The sequence below is a fragment of the Balaenoptera borealis genome, assembly GCF_965194805.1.
Source record: "Balaenoptera borealis genome assembly, chromosome: 1".
Classification (NCBI taxonomy): domain Eukaryota; kingdom Metazoa; phylum Chordata; class Mammalia; order Artiodactyla; family Balaenopteridae; genus Balaenoptera; species Balaenoptera borealis.
The window spans coordinates 137,296,373-137,319,724 of NC_138860.1; the positions used below are offsets into that span (position 1 = coordinate 137,296,373).

Consider the following 23,352-nt stretch of genomic DNA (forward strand, 5'->3'; position numbering starts at 1 on the left):
GGCAGTAAGCTCCACAAGGTCAGGGTCTGAATTCATTCTCCTCATCATTGTATCCCCAGTGCCTAGTACAGTGTCTCGTATAGAGTAGGCATCTAATAAATGTTTATTGAATAAATGAATAATGGACGTATATGAAACATTTCTCTCAAGACTTACACGTTACAGTGAAAGGGATAGATGACAAAGGAATTAAGGGAAATGCTCTATTATATAGTACTTATTGAGGCTGCAGATAACTCAGTTCCTTTGGTTTCTCTCCTGTTGTGAAATTCTAAACACCCCCTTTCCGTTCGTTATAACATCCGAGGTTTACAATGTGGGGAGGCCAGGGCGGTGTGGTCTAGACTAGAGGGAGGAGCATGGGTTTTCAAGAAACACAGATCTAGGTTTCAGTTCGGACTTAATCACTTACTAACTGTGTGTCTTGAGTAAGCCCCATATACCCACTGAGCCTCCTTTTCTCAATCTGTGAAACAAGGACAATAACATTGGCAAAACAGTTCAGTTGGTGAGAAAATCATGTCTGCAGAGGGCCGAGCACAGTGCCCAGCATGGAACAGGAGCTCTTCTCCTGCAATCAGAGGCAGGCATGTGGGGTGTTGGAAATGATCTAGTGTACTAGACAAGCAGCACTAGCCAGACTAGACCCCAGGAATGTGAAGCCCAAAGAGTAACTGAGGGACAGGGGCAAAGGCTGCATTATCTGACCTGGCTGCCTCCACGGATCAAATGAGCTGGATAATCGCCAGGGTCCAAGCTCGCTCCGAGGACACAGTCAAAGAGGGGGTGGGAAAAGTACACAAACCTCCGAGGGGTCACTTTTGGTCCATGTCAATAGCTCTAGCTGGGAGTAAGTCAAGACAATAAACCAAGACAAAGATCCAGTGAGTTCTGTTGCCTGTTCTCTATTTCTAGGGGACAGTCCCTGCTTTGTTTCTCTTCTCTCTGGTGAAAGGGCTGTTCCCTGAAATGCTCCTCGTTTCCGAGAACAGCTCTGGAGGCAACTCCATGAAGTGCTGGCCAGATGAGAAGCAAGCAAGCTGAATTCACCCTGCCCGCCTGGGATCAAGTGGTTTTGGGGATGCAGGAGGGAGAAAGGGGAACTTAGATGGTCCTCTTCCTTCTTCCTTCATCTCCCAACGTCCACATTCATCCTTTTCTAGGTCAACCCGAGCTCCTTCTCATCTCCCTCCCTCCCAATAAAGAGGAGAGAAGGGAGTAGGTGGACACGGGGGTATTGAGAGAGGCATAAAGGTTTTCCAAAAGGAGTCAAAGTCCTCTCTGATGCTGTCTCTGCTAGTAGGTTCTGTCTCCTCTCCAAAAAGAAGCTCTGCACCAGCTTATGCTGCTGTTCTCTGCTGAGCTCTGTGGGTTGAAGCACCTGTGCCCGTGTAGGTGCGTGCCCAACCCTGATCATGGTTTTTACATACAACCGTAATGGGTTGTGTAGCTGCAATTATTCTATCCTATAAAGTGAAGCCCTCTCAGGTTTATACAAAAGAAAACTCTCACTTAACTAAGATCCAGCTTATCAGAATGCTAATTGGACTTTCTTCTTCACACTCTGTTTTTAAGAGAAAAAGTCACACTTGTGTCGTGTTCTGTTACATTTGTTAACAGCTGCATTCTGCCCCCAGCTCCCTTAGCTTCCCACTGTATGTCCTGGAGACTCCTATCTTCAGCTCTAAATCTACTTCCATAAAATCAGATTTTCATGGTTTCAGGGGGAAAGAATCTTTCAAAAAAAGACTGCCTTCTAGATTGTATTACTATGAAAGAGAACGTGATCAGAACCTTCTAGAAAGATATCTACAAGGCTTGTTTTGGTTCCCTACTGATGCCAGCAGGCCTGAGCTCTCACCTGTCACACACTGACCATGTGCTTTGTGCTGGGTGCTATGGGAAGTGTGTTGTACAACACTAATAATATCGATACCAATATTGACACTTTCTAAGGGCCGGGAGTTTTCTAAGTGTTTTGCATGTGTTTATGTATTTAATTCTTATAACCAACATATGAGATATGTACGATTTCCATCACAGTTTTATAGAGGAGGCAACTGGGACACTGTCCCAAGATCACACAGTGGTGGAGCGAGGATTTGAGAGAGGCAGTGTGGCTCCAGAGTCTTCACTGTTAATCCCTATACATAGCTTTCCTCATTTAGCCCTTCCTGCAATTTTATGAGTAGAATATTAAAATACCCATTTTCCAGATAAGAAAACTGAGTCTCAGAGAAGTAACTTGTCTAAAGGGTCGACCCATGATCCCAAGCCAATTCAGTTCAATATGCTGAGTACCTACTTTGTGCCAGGCTCTGTGCTAGACATGAAGAGCATAGTATAGTGCAAGAAACTAGTCACATTTAGTCGTTTTCATTTTTTTCCATTTCTTTTAACACTGTCACTTCTTGCTGAAGTGATGGATAATAAAGAGTTCACTTTGAGTGAAGGAAAGTCACCTGCAGTCAAGATTATCCAGGGATGCTGGTACTGGGCACATGCCTGAGAGCTAGAAGATATTTAGGCCAGGCTGAACGAAGCCAACTATGAGCCTCAGCTCCTTTCCAATCCTTTCTGATTCAGGAACAAGCATTCACCCTTTTGTCTTTGGTTATTCCATAAGCATTTATTGAGCATCTACTATGTTCCAGATCTTATGCTATAAATTGCGGATATATAAAAAGAGGATTCATACTTTATTTGGGACACTCTCAGTTTAGAAGAGGTGAAAATTAAAATAAAGATTACAGCATAATACAACAAGTGCAATAATTGAGATTCTGAGATAATAATTAAGATAATAATTGAGAGTGGTTTTGGATGAGTTGTGGAAGATGGCGTATATGTTGAGATCTGAAGGATAAGAAATGCACTTTCCAGATGGGAATGGGTAAAGGAACTAGTATTTACTGAGCATATACTATATATCAGGTCCTGGATTGAGACTATATTTAGTTTAATCCAGACTCTAGAGTCCAATAATCAGAGGGTATAAAGAATTCATTCACCGTGACAACGTAAGAAAATCCCTGAGCTGAATACGTGAATGATATTTTCGGGGAAGGGCAGCCCAGGCAGAAGGAACAGCATGTACAAAGGCAGGAAGGCAAGGAAGAGCCTGGCGTATTTGAGGGACAGTAAGTTCAGTGCATCTCAGCCATTAGCTGTGCACAGGGCCAGGGGTTAAAGGGGGAGGTGAGGACAAAGAAGGAATTAGAAACAAATTCTGAAAGACTTTGCATACCTGGTAAGAAGTAAGGATCTTATCCCGAAGGTAAAGGTTAACCAACTCGGAAAACAGCATAATTGGGTTTTAGAAGAATAATTCTAGTACCAGAATAGAAGGTGGATTGAAGTGGGGAAAGACTGAGCACAATAAACCAAGTTGGAGGGCCACCACAATGGCTTAGGAAGGGAAAATGAAGCGCTAAACTGAAGGAGAGGACATGGGGAAGAAAAGGAGGGTGTAAGATTAGAGGAAATGACTACAAGAATTGTCTGTGGGAGGCGAAGAGCAAGATAAAAGATAGTGAACAGCCACTCAAATCCAGGAATATGGGAAAAGAAGAGGTGGAGGGAGGGATGGGTCTGGGCCTCCAGATGAACCCCAAGGGGTTACTAAAGGTGGCTGGATGTCTAGCATTCCTGTACACACTTACTGATAAGTGTGTACACACTTACTGATAAGTGTGTACACACTTACTGATAAGGAGTGCAGGGAGGAAAGGGATGGGGTGGAGAAGGGAGATGACTGCTGAGGCAACATGGTAGATTCTGACAACCGGATATGAAGAAAGCTGTCTGCTCAAGATGGTTCCCTGACTCTGAGCCTGGGAGGGGGAGGTAGGTGTGAGGGGAGGATTTGGCTCTGACTCCTGGGGCCGTCCAGGTAAACAGAGCTGTCAAGAACACCCAGAAACAGACAGATGTTTCCTGAAGGGCTCTCTCTGACACGCCTGGGAGCTGCATGACCAGGCTTGCGGCTGGCAGCAGCTGGGGTTTGGGAGGACACAGGCACGTGGGCAGCCTCCTGCGGGGCTCTGCGGATGAGGCAGCCGAGACAAGGGAAGCTGTTTTCCCAGTCTCGTCCTCCACCTTTGCTTTAGACCCCCGGTGCTGCCACAGCACAGTGCCGACTGGCTGCGTAGAGGTTGAGTCATGGAAGACAGGCTGCAGCTAGAAGACACATAGAAGCAACAGAAAGGGCAAAATTGTGTGTGTGTGTGTGTGCGTGCATGTGCATGTGCAGGAAACTGTATTCAGGGAACTATCAAGCATGGTCTTGCGGGCAGACAATAGTGATTTGCCTAGATAATTTATGTCGCCAAATAAACATCAGGATGGGCTGTGCAGAGCTAAAGGTGAGACACATTTTTAAAAGTGGGGCGTCTCCCTTTAGGGTCTCAATGACAGGAGATGCTTTTGCACACAAAGCCTTCAGGCAACAATATCTAAGCTTTGTCTGAGCTTACTGTAACCGAAGAGAAAGAAAGGCCGGAACTAAGAGGCAAAAAAAAAGAAAGAAACTGTGTTTGGAGATAGGTCTGCTACAGTATAAACTTTTCCCTTTCTCTGGCTCACTGCTATAGCAAAACCTGATGGTTGTCTTTGTAAAAAACGTGTCTGTATCTAGGTCCCTGGCAGTGATTTGCTTCTGGGAGGGCCAGCAATCTATTTAATGACTCCATTGACGTCAATAGCATAACTGAAATACTTACTAACATGCATGATTCCAACTTTCAGGGGGGTGGGTGGATGGTGTTTCTCAGCAGTACAAAAAACGTGAAGTGGAATCAAGGCGGAATGAACTCCAGTCTTTAGGCAGCAAGTGAGAGTTGAGATGCTAAGGGTCTCATCAGTTCCATTTAATACTAAGAAACATTCACACTAAATTTAGAAATTAATTTCCAAATAGTGGAATAACCATTAATGAGCAGGGTATTATTTTTGGTAACATTTGCTCAAGGGTAACATTTTAACTATTCACACTTTAGTTGACTTGTCAATGTTTTTTTGCAACTTACACTTACCTAATTTTAGACACATACGGAATAATTGCAAATCCATATAAACAGCTTAATGTTGATGCTCTGAGGTAAACTTACAACAGGAGGGCTAATTTAGACAAAAGCAATTCTTATAAGACAACCATTTGGGAAATTATTCTCCGAATGACTAGGGCTTTTCTAGTGCATCTGCCCTATTGTCCTGTATGCAGACTGCCTAAATACTCAAGGTGAATAATTAAGGCAATTATCCCAATAATTCAGGCCACACAGCATTCAGAACAAAGGAAAAAAAATCTGATATTTTTGGTTTTTTCTTTTTTTCCTTTCCTCCCTCTCTCTTCTTCCCTCCCTCCCTCTCTCTCTTTCTTTCTTTCTTCCTTCCTTTCCTTCTTTCTTTCTTCCTTTCTTTCTTTTCTTTCTTTCCTTTTTCTTCCTTTCTTTTTCTTTCTTTCTTTTCTTTCTTTCTCCTTCCTTCCCTACTTCCTTCCTTCCTTCCTTCCTTTCTTTTCTTTCTTTCTTTCTTTTCTTTCTTTCTTTTCTTTCTTTCTTTCTTTCTTTCTTTCATCCTTTTTGTTTGTAATTCCCTCCAATTTCTCCTTTTTCATGAGTGGCCATAGCCTTTGGTAACAAGATTGATTTTATTACTATTTGTTGTAAGTGTTGTAACCCTGCTTGACAGTTCTTGCTTAACGTGGAAACCGAGCAAACGTTCTGCTTGTGCTGGGCTTCATTTCCAGTCATCTGACTCAGATCAGCTCTCAGGCCATTGCTGTCATTCTCAGAGAGCCCTTTACTGGTGCACACACAGCCCATCTCTCAGCCTAGGCTCTGGCTGCTCTGGCAAAGAATGAGAACTGAATCAAGGTCATGACTTGCCAAATTTCTTAAGATCCAAGGTAACTCACTGAGCCTCTTGTTTGCTCCTCAAATAGAACCCACGTCTGACACACACACATGAACCTCCAGGGGGATATTCATAATCAAGCAAAGACATGGGAGGAACTCATACTGAGAAACAGGCTTCTTAGGAGAAAGTCTCTTCTGTTTTATCAACCGGTAAAGAGCCATTTCCTCCCCAGAATGACCTAGAGGACACATATTAGAAGAAATGGATTCCTATGAGCACTACAAAATATTAAGTCTGTTTCTCACTTAGGCCCACCTATTTCAGACTTACTGGAAAGCTCTGTATTGTCTCATCCTATTTCTCCATACACAGGCTTTTCTTGAAATACATCTAATTGACTGGTGTTGAAAACCATCATGAGCTGAGGCTGTGGATACCCAGGCTGAGAGACACTTCAGGTCTGCAGCAGTCTGGCCTGAAGTCCTCAAGGCAATGCTCTAGTCATCTTTGTGACATGGTTTGCTGTCATTTCCGATGACCCGTGGCCTTGGGGGTTGCTCTTCAAACCATCTTATCTGTTACATGGGTGACGTTCCTGCTCAATACGTTTATTAGTAAACTTTGGAAGAAGAAAATTAGTGTAGAATATTCCACCTTACACATTGATTTGGCTGCTAAAATGTTCCATATATGATACATATTATTAAAAATCAAGTCACATTTATAATAATCAGAAGTGCTGGTCATTAAAAGGAATACTTCTCTTATCCTTTGCAAAGCAAACGATCATTTCGTAAAGGCAGTGAACACTTGATAATTTATCTTTTCAGTAAATTCTTACTTTCATGACATACCCATGATCACTACTGAAATGCATGCAAAAGCAAGGGATGGTTTGGGTGGGGAAAGTAGGAAAATTATCCTACACACACACACACACACACACACACACACACTACACATACAATATACATATGCTCACACAGTCACTCATGTACACACACACACACACACACATACCTACACAGTGATTTTCCTCAATTACCTTTTTTTTTCTGTTGAAAATAATTTGGGGGCCTGAAATCCTGAGAATTACTTCAATTTTCCAGTTTGAATGTGTATAGATGACAGAACCCAAGTTCCTCGATAAATTATCAAGTTCCTGCCTTGTTTGGAGTGTTCTTTTTTCAATTCTATTTTTTTCCCTTTCTGTTCCAATCCTTACGTATCATGTAGAGAAGGCCTGGAATTCATGTTCGGGAAGAGGCAAAATGTGATAAAAATCGAGATGCCCATTAAACTCCCCAGCATTAACATTTTCAACACCCCCAGGAGGATTTACTACATTTTCTCCTTAATGTGGGAGCATATGATTTCCACATTGCTATATTTTCTGGGTTTTAAATCCTCTATTACTTTACTCTGGCTTTCCTATTTAAAGTATAAAATGCCAACTTTTTCGATTTAACTTTTTTTGTTTAAAATCTATGTGACCATACTAATATATAGATTTTGATAGTGTAGTTATAGAATGTGTCTTGAACTTCTTTCAATTTCAATGCAATAACTGATTTTTAACAGTAAAAACATGCATGGCTTTTCATAGCCATAGAGGTAAAATATTGACTCATTATTAAAATTTAATTTATGAGCATTTTCCTTAAGATAAAGTCCCTAAACTTTATGTAGCTCTCCTGCTCAATTCAACATTTACCTATCTTCCTACTATGTGAAAATAACTATGCAAAAGTATCTTAAATGATAAAGAGAGGAATAAGGTATAGACAGTCCCAGCCTTCAAGGAGCTCCAATGGAGGAGACATATAAGCCACAAATTGGAGTATATCCTAGAATGCAATTCTCTCCATAGCACAAAAAAGGGAGCAAGTACATTGATTTTTTTTTAAAAAAATCTGGATGCCTTTGCAGAAGAGAGAAATCTGTGTTGTAGCATGAGAGCTAAAAAGAATAAACTTGGTTAAACCATGAGGAGAAAGGTACTGCAGACTGAGAGATTTGCTTTGACTTCCCCCATGAATTTTTTCAGTTAATGATCAATTTGTAAGAGCAAATGTACCAATTTAACCATGGTTTTTGACAACTAGCTTTTAAAATGAATTGCATTTCCTTCATTTAGATGCATTTTAAAAAACGTTTTAAAAAGAAAAAAAATCTTTCCTCTGGCTTTTCTCTGTCTCTCTCTTAAACTTGCTTTTTATACAAGAATACAGTTACCTAAGTCAGCCAGCCTTTCCCAACAAACTGGGTTGTTGTTAAATCTCTTTAAATTATTGTGGTTTCTTGTATCTTTTATCTTAGATTTCAAATGAAATACATGAGTTCAGCACCAGTGCTAATAAATGAAAATCTGATCTCATTATCACGATAAATCATCTTTTAAAGCAGCATGGCAGCTTTCAGTGTTTTTGTGTGCTGTGAGCCACTTATTTTTCATTCCCCTTTAAAGTTTCTATTTAAACACACCTCTTTGTCATATGCTGATAAATATTAAAATAACAGGAAAAATCTGCCTGACTTATTTAAGCTGATAATAAAAACAAAACACAGGATGTGTGTGTCCTCCTTCCTTTTTTGACTGTGGTTGAGCATTAAGAAGGTTTTGAAACCTATAATTATGTAATAATTGGTATCACTACATTCTCTGCCCAATGAAAAGTCAGGATTTTTGTAGTTTGCCACAAAGACAGACAAAAACAAATTGCCTAAGTTGTATTGTCATTTCTCTGCTCCATTGTTTTAAAAGAATTTAGCAAAAGACTCTGTACTTGCCAAGCTCTAGTTACTGTGCCAATGATCACAACGTGATCTTTCCAACAGCATCTTTGGCTAATGAGCTAATTTATAGAACCATAAATATCACATATTCTCCTGATGTTTGTCAGTATTTATTACAAGAAAAAGAAAACATAGTTTAAATATTCGATTTGTTGTCAAAACCATCTTAGTAAACTTGGCTAATAGAAATGGTAGTGATGGTGCCTCACAAGTGGGCCAAGATGATGAAATGACAGGAGTTTCGAAACCACCCCCTTTGATCTCCAGCATGTAACACCAGTTACACGTTAAAACACTCTAGTTATTTCGTTTCACTTTATAAAACTTCTAAAGGACATAGTACTTCAGCACACCACATTTTTAAAGTCCATGGATAGAGTACCATTTTCTTCTATTTCATATCATGGGGCTCTAGAGGTAAACTTGACTTTGCTTAATATCTTCCTTTCACTTTTATTCTTGTTCTCAATATTTTTCTCACAAACATGTTTTAAAGCATGTACCATTAATACTTCAAACGCCAGTGAGCCAATGGAACCTACTGCCTTTGTTCTCTTCTTTTAAAAGTTGGACTTTTTCAGCCATAAAAAGAAATGAAATGGAGGTATTTGTAATGAGGTGGATGGAGTTAGGGTCTGTCACACAGAGTGAAGTAAGTCAGAAAGAGAAAAACAAATACCGTATGCTAACACATATATATGGAATCTAAGGGAAAAAAAAAAAGGTCATGAAGAACCTAGTGGCAAGACGGGAATAAAGACACAGACCTACTAGAGAATGGACTTGAGGATATGGGGAGGGGAAGGGGTGAGATGTGACAGGGTGAGAGAGTGTCATGGACATATATATACACTACCAAATGTAAAATAGATAGCTAGTGGGAAGCAGCCGCATAGCACAGGGAGATCAGCTCGGTGCTTTGTGACCACCTAGAGGGGTGGGATGGGGAGGGTGGGAGGGAGGGAGATGCAAGAGGGAGGAGATATGGGAACATATGTATATGTATAGCTGATTCACTTTGTTATAGAGCAGAAACTAACACACCATTGTAAAGCAATTATACTCCAATAAAGATGTTTAAAAAATAAAAATAAAAAGTTGGACTTTTGTATTAGCTCTGTTATATGTATGGCCATCACATCAGCAAGAAAACACAACATCCGAGCGTGGAAGATCGTAAGAATAAAGGGAAGGGAAACAGAAACCTATGAGGCAACATTAGGTGTTAGGTGATCTCAGCATGAGTTCATCTTACTGTTTCTCCCGTGGTTCTACGCAAATCCACTGCCATACTAGTGGGACAGATTAAAGAGGAAAAACTCCATTTTGCACTTTCAAAAATGTCATCTAACTGGTTGCATCTTATGGCAAGAAGAGTTTTACGTCCAACACGTCTCCAAGATGTTCCTTCAAGGTGGCCCTTCCTCTCCACAGCTCTCAACTCCACATGAAAAGCGTATGCGCAGTACTAAAAAAAATGAGAGGTTAGGTTTCTCTTAAAAAAAAAACACCTTTGAGGAACAAAGTTGGATGACCTCCAAAAGAAATGATTTGTGACCTGGAAAGAGCCTTTGGTTTCACACCTGGAAAGGATGTAGACTCAAGTGGGATGTATAGTTGACGCTAAGAGGAAAACCACTAACATTCACCATGGGGCCCTCAGGCCAATGTGGGAGCACCTGGGACCTTTGAGGTTAGCTCTCCTGGAGTTCACTGGGGCCGGCAAGCTGAGGGCAAAGCTGCACTCTTGCTCTTGTTCTGGGAAGCAGCATGACCACACATCCATCACATTCTGAAAGCCGAGGCACGCACAGGGTGGGAAAATTATTTCATCCTGCTTTTCGTTTGGTTTCACATGGAGTGAAGTAAAAGCTCCAGTCTGCCTTTGAAAAAAGTCACCAAGAGACCTATTTGGAGGGCCGTGATGTGCAAACGAATGCTATTATTCTACAAAAGGTTCTGGAAAAGAGGCACATTTGTTATTTTGAAACATGGAGCTAAGCCTCATGCCATGGCTTACCTGGCAGGTTGACTCTGGAGACAGATGGCTGACTAGCAGCTGGAGACCTCCTGTGGAGAGGGAGAGAAAGGAAGGTCTGAGTCTCTGTATGAATACCCCTCTCTGCACCCGCATGATCACAGAGGAGTTTTCCAGGTCAGAATGAGCTACCTAGTGACATAATGCTATCTCTGGAAGGCGGGCTCCTGTAACTCGTGGGTGACTGCAATTCTCACATCCAGATGGCCTGGAATTTCCCTATGCACAGCGTCCCGGATGCTCCAGCGCTCCAGGAAGGAAGTCATTTACTCCAGGTCCCTAACCAGTCCTTCTGCTTTAGGTTTCCCTGCCCCAGGAGGCCTTCCAAAGATGACACCCTTGCTCAGAAATGACACCAAATACAAGCGTGAATCCCAACTCCTTTGGGCAGTGCTATAGAAAGTTCCAGCCAGAGGAGCCCTTGGAGATTAATCAGTCCAGGCCTCCCATTTTTGCACCTTAGACATCTGAGACCCAGAGAAATGAAATCACTTGTCAAAGGTCACCTAGCCATTAGGAACAGCAATCTAGGTGGCTTAACTTATGGAAAAGTCTTTTCATGGTCGAACTGGGCATTATTCTACATCACAAAGCAAGCCTGCTCAACTCGAGTCAAACGAAACAAGCAAACAAACTCACGCTCCACAAATATTAGGGTTCCTTCTCCTTTTCTTTCTTGTTTTTCTTTCTTCCTTCTTTATCTTTTTTACCCCCCTCCCCCCAAAACCCTGATTTTCTTTGCTGCTCTTGCCATCCTTCTCATACTTTGCCAGACTCTCCAGGATTCAGGGTGCATTGCTAGAGAGCCTCCCAGAAACGGGATAGAGCAGTGGCCCGCAAACTTTAGGGTGCATAGAATCGCCTGCAGAGTTTATTAAGACACATTGCTGAACCTTACTTCCAGGGTTTCTGATTCAGTCTGCCTGGGGTGGGCTTGAGAGTTTGCATTGCTAACTAGTGCCACGTGGTGCTGATGCTGCTCATCTGGGGGCCACATTCCAGAGCCAGTGGCATAGAGGGCCGTCTGCCCCACTAAAGAGCAAACCGGAGATTAGCAGTGAGCAAGAGAGTGGCACTGCAGGCCAGTGGGTCTCAAACATGGACGCCATTTGATCACGTGGGGAGCTATCGAGAATATGATTCCCTTCCCCATCCCTGGAGGGTCTATTTCAGTGTGTCTGGGGCAAGGCGTGAGAATCTGTAATGTTACTATTGCTCTGTGAATTCTGATGCACAGGCAAGGTTGGGAAGGAAGCCAAGTTCTAAATGGCCTGCAAAGGGGTTGAAAAGGAAGGGTTTCCCTACTGGTGTGGCCACAAAATTACTTTCCTAGATTTAAAGTATTCCAAATCCATGTTTGGTCCCTTAGGTGTAATATAGCTTCAAGGTAAAAATATCTTATTGTTGCAGGGTCTGATGGACAGGGTTCATATTTATCACTCATTTACTACCTGGGTGATTCTAGGCAAGGTATTTTTATTTTTTTTAATTTATTTTTTATTTTTTTTTTTAATGTTTAACCCCATTTCTGGGCTGGGCTTTTTTTTTTTTTTTTTTTTAATTAACTTATTTATTTATTTTTGGCTGTGTTGGGTCTTTGTTTCTGTGCGAGGGCTTTCTCTAGTTGTGGCGAGCGGGGGCCACTCTTCTTCGCGGTGCGCGGGCCTCTCACTGTCACGGCCTCTCCTGTTGCGGAGCACAGGCTCCAGACGCGCAGGCTCAGTAGTTGTGGTTCAAGGGCCTAGTTGCTCCGTGGCATGTGGGATCTTCCCAGACCAGGGCTCGAACCTGTGTCCCCTGCATTGGCAGGCAGATTCTCAACCACTGCGCCACCAGGGAAGCCTAGGCAAGGTACTTTTAAACTCTCTGTGGCATGAAATTTTCAGGTATGATGTAGGGGAGGAAATTTTCTCTACCCTTCTAGGTTCTTTTGGCTGGTCTATTAATTAACTTGACATAAGACAGATTATCAGGTGACAAACAAATTTAACTACATACTTAAGGGAGCCCCATAAGAATATGAGACCCAAAGGCAAGTCAAGCAGTTGAGACTTATCTGTCATCCTGAGCTAAGGAATGGAACAGGAGCCTAGGGCTTCAAAGCTTAGGAGGGTCATTCACCAGACAATGAGAAGAGCAGATGATTTGTAATTAGATGTTTGCCCTGCCAAACAGATGGGTCATTCAGATAAAAGTTATCTCTGATAGTAGCTCTGTCTCTCTTTGAGCCAGGCCCCCAACTACAATTATTTTAGGTAGTTGAAGGAGAGGTAAAAGTTTTTCTTGAATCTGCTGGGTCTTGATTGCCTTCAGCTCAAAATAATCCATGTGCCAATATGGCATATTTTGGGATCACACATTCTGCTCTCCTGCGGTGACAAGCAAAGGGAAATTGCCATCCAATGTGTGCTTTTCTCTGCTAGGCGCTGTGCTGGGTACTTCTTAACTTCCATTGAGAATATCATCATCTCACTTTAAGGATAAGGAAACTGAAGCTCAGAGAAGTTAAGAAATATGCTGAAGCACACATGGCTTATAACAGCAAGGTCAGGATTCAAAGCTAAGTCTTTCTGAATCCAAAGTGCATTTTCTTTGTACTATGCCATCTGCTGATAACACCTGCACTAATACTGAGGGCTGTTTTTCAGAAAAATTAAGAGATTAAATTCCAAACTCCTTAGCCTGGCATTCAAAGTCTGCTCTTTGGCCTCAACATATGCTTTTATATGCCAACCACTCAGTAAATACTTATTGAATGGAAGAATGAATGAATGAATGAATGAATGAGGGAAAGAACTAACTCATACTTTGCCAAGGCCAAACTTGATCACTTCCTTTTCCTTGAACACGTGCTATTCCTTTCCTGACGCTGCTCGAGCCGTTCCTCTGTGAAGGAAGCTTTCCTCTCACAAATCTGCACATTTAAGTGTCACCTCCATTCTATAACATTGCCAGTTATGGTAAGAAATATACACATATATTTGGCCTTCGGCTCCATTTTTGGCACACACCTCCTAAAATCCTTGGAGCTTCCTAAGTGAGGAAAGCAATCAAGGTGTCTTTTGCTATGTTAATGAGGTGACTTTTGGACCAGCAACTACATAACCTAAGGAGGGGGTTGCCAGGGGACCCAACCATGTGATTAGAGAGTTTGAGCTTTAGGCCCACCCTGAACCTCTGGGGAGGGGAGAGAGCCTGGAGATTGAGTTCAGTCACCAATGGCCAATGATTTAATCAATCATGCCTTTGTAACAAAGCCTTCATAAAAACTCAAAAAGACTGGGTTGGTGAACACGTGGAGATTCAGAGAGAGTGATGCACTCGGAGAGCGTGAAAGCTCTGCGCTCCTTCCCCCGGCAACCCCTGCTTTGCTCTCTGCATCTCTTCCATCTGGCTGTTCCTGAGTCATATCCTTTTACAGTAGACCAGTGATCTAGTAAGTAAAATGTTTTTCTGGGTTCTGTGAGCCCCTCTAGCAAGTTCACTGAACCCAAGGAAGGGCTCGTGGGAACCTCCAACCTATAGCCAGTGGGTCAGAAGACCCGGCAAGAGCCTGGGCTTTCCACTGGTGTCCCCAGTGTGTGTAGTGGGAGAAGGGTGTGCGGTGGAGGGGCAGTCTTGTAGGACTGAGCACTTAACCCACGGGATCTGACGCTATCTCCAAGTTAATAATGTCAGAACTGAATTGAATGATAGGACACCCAGTTGGTGTCAGAGAATTGCTTGGATGTGTGGGGAAAAAAAAACCCATTATCAGAATCATACCTTCAAAGGTCAAATGCCATCTTCTCCAAAGAATGTTGTTGTAGGGAGGAAAACTTGCTACCCAAAATGCTCTTGGCGTACGGATTATTTCAAGCTGAAAAGGCCCAAGGCCTGAAAGACTGAGGAAGAAACTTTGACCTTTCCCTTAACAGCCTAAAAGAATGTAAATAGAGGAAGGGAGCTCTGACCACAGATAAGTATAGTATGAACTAGGTATGGTAGACAGGGAGGAACCCAGCAAAGTCTGTTTGTTAAAATTCCATTCTGTGTGCCATTGTCTGTCTCCGCATGGTCTGGCAAACATTTATTTACCAAACATTTGCTTTTCCACTTCCACATCAATTGCCTTCCTTCCTCTTCAGGTCCCAAACCCCTACCCCACAATATCCTCTTTGGTCTTTAGCTGAAAATGGTGTTTAAGGTGAGGGTTTCAGCCACTTTGTCCAGTTACTTACTTTTCCTGGGCCTCTCCCATGTATACCTGCTATTAAAGTTCTGTTTGACTTTCTCCTACTAATATGTCTCATGTCCACTTAATTCTTAGACCAGCCTGAAGAACCTAGAAGGAAAGAGGAAAATTTCTTCCTTCCCAAAAAGGAAGCTAAAAAATGATTCCTCCTCTAATCTCGCATGGTGCTTCATTTGTACCTTCAGGGTTATTTCCTCATGTTACAACTCATATGGCCATGGACTATCCCCACCCCTAATCTATGACCCACTGATGGTGGGCTCCAGTTCTGACCCCTTTCACGTGCCCTCTGCAGGACCTACCAACTTGCCTCGCATAAAGTAGCAACTCCATAAATATTAGTAAACTGTCGATTGAACGAACCATTGATGTGAAAATGATTTGAGAAGCCAAATACCATATGAATGTTTTATCTGGTTTCCTTTTCCTCTATAGTCTTGGTTTTACACACTCCCCACTGTTCCTCAGACTCAGAATCTGCTTGTGTTGCTGGGCTCTTTGCACATATTTTGCTCATCTGACCACTTTTCTCCTCCTCTTTAAGCGGCAAACTCCTTCACATGTTCTAGGACTGCACTCGGGCATCACCTCAGAGGATCCTTCCCTCCTGTGACTAGTCACTGCGCCACCTATACTTTCCTAGGCTTGCCCCAGCCTAGTGCCGCTCTTACTGCATTACAATTCCCATTCTCTTGTCTGTCTCAACTAGGCTGTGAGAAATTTAAACAAAGATTGAATCTCATTCATCTTTGTAACCTTGTAATTGGCAAAATATTTGGTACGATACAGGGAGTCAATAGCTGTTGATTAGATTGATAATGTATTTTTTAAAATACTCTTATTTTAACTATCTTCCTGAGTTCCAAAGAAGACTTCTGTGAAAAGAGACATAGAACCAAGAGACCCTCAATATTGGAAATCTCTGCTTTCTTAATAGCACAGCGACACATAGCACCTGATCCTCCCAATGACTTCTTAAACATTACACAATTTACATAAACTCCTTTGTCCCAGGAGTTATTTTGAAAATATAACTTTTATTTAGAGTTGTTAATTCGGGTGAGCATCTGTGTGTGTTAAGTTTTGGAAAGGCAAGGGGTACGTTTATAAAGGTTCATCACTTTTTCTCAAGACCTGGTGCAAAGAAGAAGCTCGATAGATTTTAAATGAATGAATGACATCTGGAGGCTGCATTATTGCTTGTGGGGCATGAGAGTACCAATTAGAAAACTGTGGTGAGTGCCAGAAGTAAATGGCACTGGTTGCCCATTACGAGTCCAAAGGTCCGTAACTTACAGAAGAATCATAAGTTCTATGCCTGGGTTTGTAAAGATGGTGATATTAATAGGGAGGATAATATGGCCACAGCAGTTAATACTTTCCAGCCCTGAATAACACAGTGGAAAAAGAGCTGGACTATGAATAAGAAGACAGGAATTCTAACCCTGGTTCTGGCACCTTCTAACCATATAGCCCTGGGCAACTCACTGAACTTCTCGGTTTCTTCCTCACCTGGGGAGAACAGGCAGCAACTAACATTTTCTGCTAATTTACAAAGTGCCAGCTTCTGTGTGAGAGGTTTTACATATATTTCCTCCCTTACTCTGAGGAAATTTGGCTAGGTTCTGTCCAGCTCTGAATGCTCAAGATTTTTATTATTCTCAGCTAATTTAAATCCCATGCCAAAGGACACAAGGCAATGAAAGGCTGAAAACAAAAATCAGTGGTTATTAATTCTTTCTCAAAGATTTCATACATGTTCATTTAATTACACCTCGGAAGAATGTTAATACAGAGATGTTACGTGATCTCCCAGTAGCCACCGGTGATGTGTGTGGTGTTAGTGACAGAGTTGGATGATGGAGACAGCTCTTTGCTCCCAGCTCAATTCCCTGGTTATCAGTCTGCTGAATGTAGGTACTCTCACTCACATGTGATTTCTCCATCAGTCTGTTTAAAGTCAGTAAATGCTTTAGGGAATGCTTATTTGAATTAACAACTCTAAATGAAAGCCATAGTTTCAAAATTCCTGGGACAAAGGATATATAGGTTTTAATCTGAAGCCAAGAAATACAAGCCCAATCAAGCATCCCTCAATAGAACATTTCAAGGAAGTGCAAGGAAATCACCTCAATAGGAACTTTGAGATTTTTACCCTTTGGGTGGTAAAGCTCAGACAGACAATGAACTGCTTTTATGCTGAGCAAAGAGCCAAAAGATAAAGGAAATCTTGACTTATGAGAATTATAGTTCTATGTGGGAGTTCCTTTTCATATAAAAACAACACATTATCCAAATGTCTCATGAAAACCATTCCAAGGACACAATTATTGCTTAAATGTTACATTCAAGGCAAGGAGTAGCACTTTGGAACCCAAGTCAAATATCCCAGAAAACAACTTCTGAGTTCCATGAACCTTACAGTTTCAGTTGTTGAGATAAGTGAATATCTGGGTTGGGGTGGGAGGGGGATTGCTCTTAGCATGGTGGATCCATTCCTGACAGATATTCTTGTCTTCAGTTGTCTTTATTTGTTTGAGGGTATTGACTATCTAGGAATAGAATAGAGTGCATTAAATGAACCCTCAGTTTTCCAACCTGACCCTGCCAGGCTGCTGCATCACTCACTTCTCAGCCCGAGCTAGACCGAGGCAATCTCAACTCCCTTTGGTGAGGCTCTAGTGGCGGACATGTTGGTTTTAAGGAAGAACTTGAACTCAGTAGGAGGATCAACTCAGTACAAATATGGGTATGGATTTGGCAATGATCATTAGATGCAACTATTCTACTGCTGGTCTATTATGTTTGCTGAGTGTGGTTTGGACCAGAGGTGACACAAAGGGCCATGATTTGGAGGGTGGTCCTCAGCCACAATGTGAGAATTGGCTCTGGGTGACCTCTCTATATGGCAACTATGGTCTTAGGGCACTCTGTATATGGCAACTATGGAGGTTTATGTGGCTCAAAACCCCCAAGGCTATGGAAAAATCTTATCTCGAGAAAGTAGCTTCAGCTGACAGCCTATAATCAGCAGGGTTAGGCTGAATTCCCCGATGCTTTAACAGAGGAAGGACCTCCGAGCCCATGCCAACAAACCAGTAACTGAAAACACCCCGACACATCACCACTGGCACCCCGTCTCCCTGGAGCTGTGCAGTGTAGTAGCCTTGAGCTCTGCTATGTTAAAGAATCCTTTGGAATGTATCCTTATTAATCTCTTCCTCCTCAATTCCTACCTCCATCATCTTGGTCCAGGGTTTTACTCTTCATATTTTAATTCCTGAAACGCTCTCCTAGCTCATGTCTCTGCCTCAGGCTCTCTGACCTTCAGCTATTCCATAAGTTCTTCCTAAATGACTCTGTTCCAAAGCCTTCAGAGATTTCGTCCCATAACCCAGAAGACTGAATAGGTATAGTAAATGGAAAGATGTGAGATAGTAGACATACATATATTGTTCTCTACCCTTGCTTCCTGACACAGAGCTCCTAAAATCCCCTGTAGTTTCCTAAGTAATAAGAGCACTAGTAGCACCTTTTGTTCTAATGAGGTGACTCTGGGTGGGGTCCTGGATTTCTCCCGGATGGGGGCTGGTCCCCAGAAACAACAAGCCATGATTAGAAGCTTAGAATTTTCAGCCCTACCCCTCATCCTCCAGAAAAGAGAGAGGGGCTAGGAATGGAGTTAATAATTGATCATGCCTATGTGAAGAAGCCTCCAGCGAATCCTAATAATACAGGGTTCAGAGAGCTTCTAGGCTGGTAAACACATCCACACCAGGAGGGTGATGCACCCCAACTCCAAGGGGAAGAAATTCCTGCACTCGGGACCCTCTCAGACTCTGCCCTCTTCATCTGGCTGCTCACCTGTATCCTTTATCATATCCTTTAATGAACTGGTAAACATGAGCAAATGTTTCCTTGGGTTCTGTGGGCTGCTCGAACAAATTAATGAAATTAATTAAGGGGGCTGTCGTTGGAATCTTATAGCTGGTGGGTCACAAGCAAAGATGATAACTTGAGCTTACAACTGGCATCTGAAGTGGGGAGGGAGGCGGTGGGCAATCTTGTGGGACTGAGCCCTTAACCTGTGGGATCTGATGCGATGTCAGATAGCATCAGGATTGAGTTAAACTGCAGGACACCCAGCTGGTGTCGGACATTTTCTTGCTCTTGTGAGAGGAAAACCTCCACGTATTTGGTGACCAGAAGTGTCAGAAGTGAAGTGTTTTGTGTGACTAGTAAAGAAGACTCACTGGGAAGACAAACCCGGGAGGGAAGAACTGGGTTTTTCCCTACAGAGGATGGAAGAAAACTGAGTTTTCCTTACAAAAGAGCACTGCAAGAGAATCAGGATACTAGGTTTCAGCACTGGCTCTGCTCATCCCCTCAGAAGTGAGCTGGTTTTGCACTAGTCATTTAATCTCCCTGAGCTTTGTTTCCTTGTCCATAGTGTGGTGGCAACATGTGGGTCATAAACATCATTTACAGTGATAATAACTGTGATAATGCATGTGAAAACTCCAAAGTATTACACTGTTTCTGGATTCAGCAAGAGAAACGTAACTATCACTTATAATAACTCACATTTATTGAGCACCTACTACTACGTGCCAGATGCTGTTATAAATGCTTTACAAATATTAACTCATTTCACCCTCAGAACAACCCTATTTTATAGATTGGGAAACTGAGCTCTGGAGAGGTGAAATAACTTGCCCAAGTCACATAATTTTCAGTTGGTAGAATTGAGTTATGAAGCCAATAAATAAGGCCCCAGAGGCCATATCCTATAAAGAAAAAAAGATGGAAAAATGGAAAGGATCACTTCCGAAAAAATAATTTTCGAAACATTTGGTGGTCTTTCTCTAACAATTAGTAATTCAGAGATTTATATGCATGATGAATACTTATGGAGCACACACTATGTGTCAGGCATTCTGCTAATTCTTAGAAAGTCAAGGAAAAGTAAATGTAAATTTCAAGGGTCCTTACGGGGACACACAGTCTAGTGGTCGTGGTAGAGATCCATACATGATTTGCAGAGTGTTCTGGGGCCACTGGGGGGCGCTCAACCAGGCTTGGCAGGGTCAGGGGAAGCATCCTGGTGAAGGTAACACAAATGAGTGTTATAAAAGACAAGCAGGATTCAGTGAGGCAATCACTGGCAGGTGGAGAGAGACACTTTAGGAAGCGAGAACAGTAAGTCCACAATTAGGATGGAGAATAGAACATGCAGGGAACAACCAGGCCACAACTGTTAGAATGTGATTCCATGTGGCCAGAGACCTGGTCTGATTGCACACCTCTGTAGGCCCTGGCACTTCCTATCAGAATGTAAACCCTGAAAGGGCAGATAATTGTCTATTTTGGTCACTATTATATCACCAGGGTCTGGTACAAGGTGGTGCTCAATACATATTTGTTAAGTACACACATATACGTGTGGATGAATAGTACACTAAATAAATACTTGTTGAGTGAATTATTTAACAATAAACAGGGAGCACCATTGCAAATGAGGCTGAGCAAGCCTCTAGCTTTCCTGTATACTGCATCCAATATAAACCCAATCAACTATCAATCAAAGTAACTTGAGCTGGATCATGAGGTGCCTTGGGGCCAAGCACACGCATTTAAACTTTATCGTAATGATCAGACTGAACCACTGAAGTGCCTCAAGCTGCAGAGTGACATGACCAAACAGCAAGTGAGAAAGAGGACGCTGGTGGCAGTTTGGAGAACAGTTTAGAGGAGGAGAGACCAACGATGGGAAAAACTCCATGGGGCTATGCAGGACTCTCTCACAGGAAGCTCCCAGAAAAGGGATAGAACAGCGAATGGAAAAGTTAGCTTTCAAAGCAGGGTTTACTCTTGCTTTTAACAACTCCACGCAATAAAAATTTGGATAAAAGCAAAAGAGAGGGTCGATGAATCATTTCACAAAGACTGGAGAGACAGGGTGTCCTAGAGTGAACACTAGCTGAGAAAAATCAGGAGATTTAGGATTTGGCCCTGGTGCATCTTTAGCCTATGGTGTGGTTGTGAGCAACTTGCTGGATTTCTGAGGGCCTGATTTCTCCTTCTGTAAAACAAAGAGGCTGAGTCATTTCTCAAAGTTCTCCTCTGGCCCTACCATCCCAGGATCATTGATTCTATGACTTTCTGATCCCTGTGATGGGTTTTAAATGGCTGGACAGTGAACTGCATAGCACTTAGACCCACAGATTGAAATGATTTAGGAGGAGAAAATGACTGCAGTATTATTAAGTTCAAACCTTTCATTTAACAGATCAGGAGACCAATGTTCAGCCCTGTTAGTTGAAATGGCCAAGCTTATGCAGCTCGTTAAGGGCAGAAGAGAAGATAATCCCACTCTTATCATCAAATTACATGAACCTGTTTATATATTATCAAACAATAGGCAACCTGGACCTGAACTTTTGGTACGCGTAATTTTAAGTTTGAATTCTCTGAACTCAATAGTTTATTCCAAAAGAATTTTAATAGAATTTATGGCCTTTACTGATGAGTATTCACACTTTCAAGTAGTAAATACAAAGGTAAAAAAAAAAAAACCCATCTCATTTTTTCATCTGTTGAACTCCTGTCTACTAAGTGTTAAAGGCACAAAGATGATAAGATCTGGACTAATTTCTAACATCTTACCGGTTCTAAAATACTATGGTGATCCATCCTAGTTTAAATTTTATCATGTATCCTAGCTAGGAGGGCAAATTTCCATGCATTAGTGTTGGGTTGTGGGTTTTTTTAGTGCTGTTCAGGGTTTCGCCTTTATGGAAAGGATTTATAACTCCACAAAAAGTGCATGCTTACTTGTTGGATGTTCCATGGAGGTTTGTCAGTACTGTGAAGTTGTTTCTCACACTTCGCAAGCTGGCAAGGACCTATAAGGAAAATGTTTCCACTGTTAGGAATGGTTAGGAACAAAAGGAGAGGAATGGGCAGGTTCAGAGGCTACACTTAGAAACTACACCCAGAGACAGAGTGAGAATGAGCCAGGCCAGCATGATACGTACCTGGGCAAAAGGTGTTACAATCAAGTCATCGCCATGTCTGGTGAAAAGAGAGAAAAGAAACATTTTTTAAATGCATTTGAATTATAACTGTGTCATATAAGCTGTAATATGAAACTTCATCAGTGTTAGCAACACAAAAATGTTATACAAATTCTTCCACCTGGATATAAGGCAGGACTGATTTAGGTGCAGATGGGGATTTCAGGAACTTGACAGAAAAAAACCCACCAGGTTCATGGCTCCTGGATTTACAGTGGCTACACATAAAAACACTTGCAAGTAAGCATATATCTTCAGGGTATTTTCCCATTAAATAGCAGACCCAGAGTACTGTAATTCAAAGCAATTTGTGGATTTTGGTTGCCAGAGCCAGGAAATTCAAAAGGAGGGCTGCTCACAGGCACACATAGAGTTGGAAAAAATGGCATAACAGTCTGGATAAAGGTTAACTTTGGATTTCCTGGCTTTTGTTGATTTGAACCGCAGCCTTAATGCCACTTAAACACAGATTTCTGTCTGGGAATCTCATTACTTTTTGTTTTTAAGACAACTTTTTTCTTAAAGTACCCAAGGAAAAGCTTTTAAGGGAGTGTAGTGTAGGGACTGAACCTACTATTATATCATTGTCTCTCACTTTGTCCCAAAGATCTGATTAAGCTGAACCTAGTGTTACATAAATCTGTACTTAGGAATAGTCAAAAGTGTGTTTTCAGAAGTGCACTCTCTCTCTGACACATGCTTTGATACCTCTTCTTAAATCCACATTCAGCAAGGTCTCCATTAAAACCATTAGAAGATAGGCTGGCCTGAGCTGCAGACGCACAATCAGGGCAATTCGCTATCACAGTGTAAATCATAACAGTCGCACAGAAGGTGGTGAACAATGAGTTTCCTTCACTGTCTGATCATCTTCTCTGTCTTCACGATCACCACACATATATGGCACCTTATTCGCTAACTACGAGAGTGCAACCAATGGTTATTAAACACCTGCCCAGTACCAGGCATTAGGTGAGAACTAGGGATCCAGGGTTGGATAACACCTACATCCTTGGGGGCCTCTTCTCTAGCATAGACTTTTACTTTGGGGTATTATTTAATACAATATTTTCCTTTCTACCTTGGTCTTTAGCTAGAAGTCCCCCTTCAATTTCATTAAACTTCCTGTGCATCTGATTTGTACAGTAACCAAGTGACTACAAAAAGATCACTGACAAGAGTAAGCATTCTTGGAGTGATTACCATCTGTCAGCCTCTGCATGAAATCTCATTTAGTTCTTGTAACAAGAACTGGGGCAACGACTCTTATTCCCATTTTATAGATAATATCAACGCTCAGAGCAGGTAAGCAACTGCTTAACTAGCACACAGCTAATAAATGAAAGAAC

The 23,352-nt window shown here is 42.0% G+C and overlaps 1 protein-coding gene across 4 annotated transcripts in view; it reads right to left on the reverse strand.

The window, feature by feature from the left end:
* The window catches only part of PDE4B (phosphodiesterase 4B), a 592,331-nt gene that overhangs the window by 98,632 nt on the left and 470,347 nt on the right, over positions 1–23,352 (reverse strand). For all 4 annotated transcript variants that reach the window (XM_082357190.1, XM_082357189.1, XM_082357191.1 and 1 more), the window contains 3 exons: positions 21,965–22,001; positions 21,762–21,832; positions 10,676–10,725 (listed from right to left, as the gene is read on the reverse strand). In XM_082357190.1, coding sequence (XP_082213316.1) covers positions 10,676–10,725; positions 21,762–21,832; positions 21,965–22,001 — 158 coding nt within the window. The remainder of the gene's footprint in view (positions 1–10,675; positions 10,726–21,761; positions 21,833–21,964; positions 22,002–23,352) is intronic.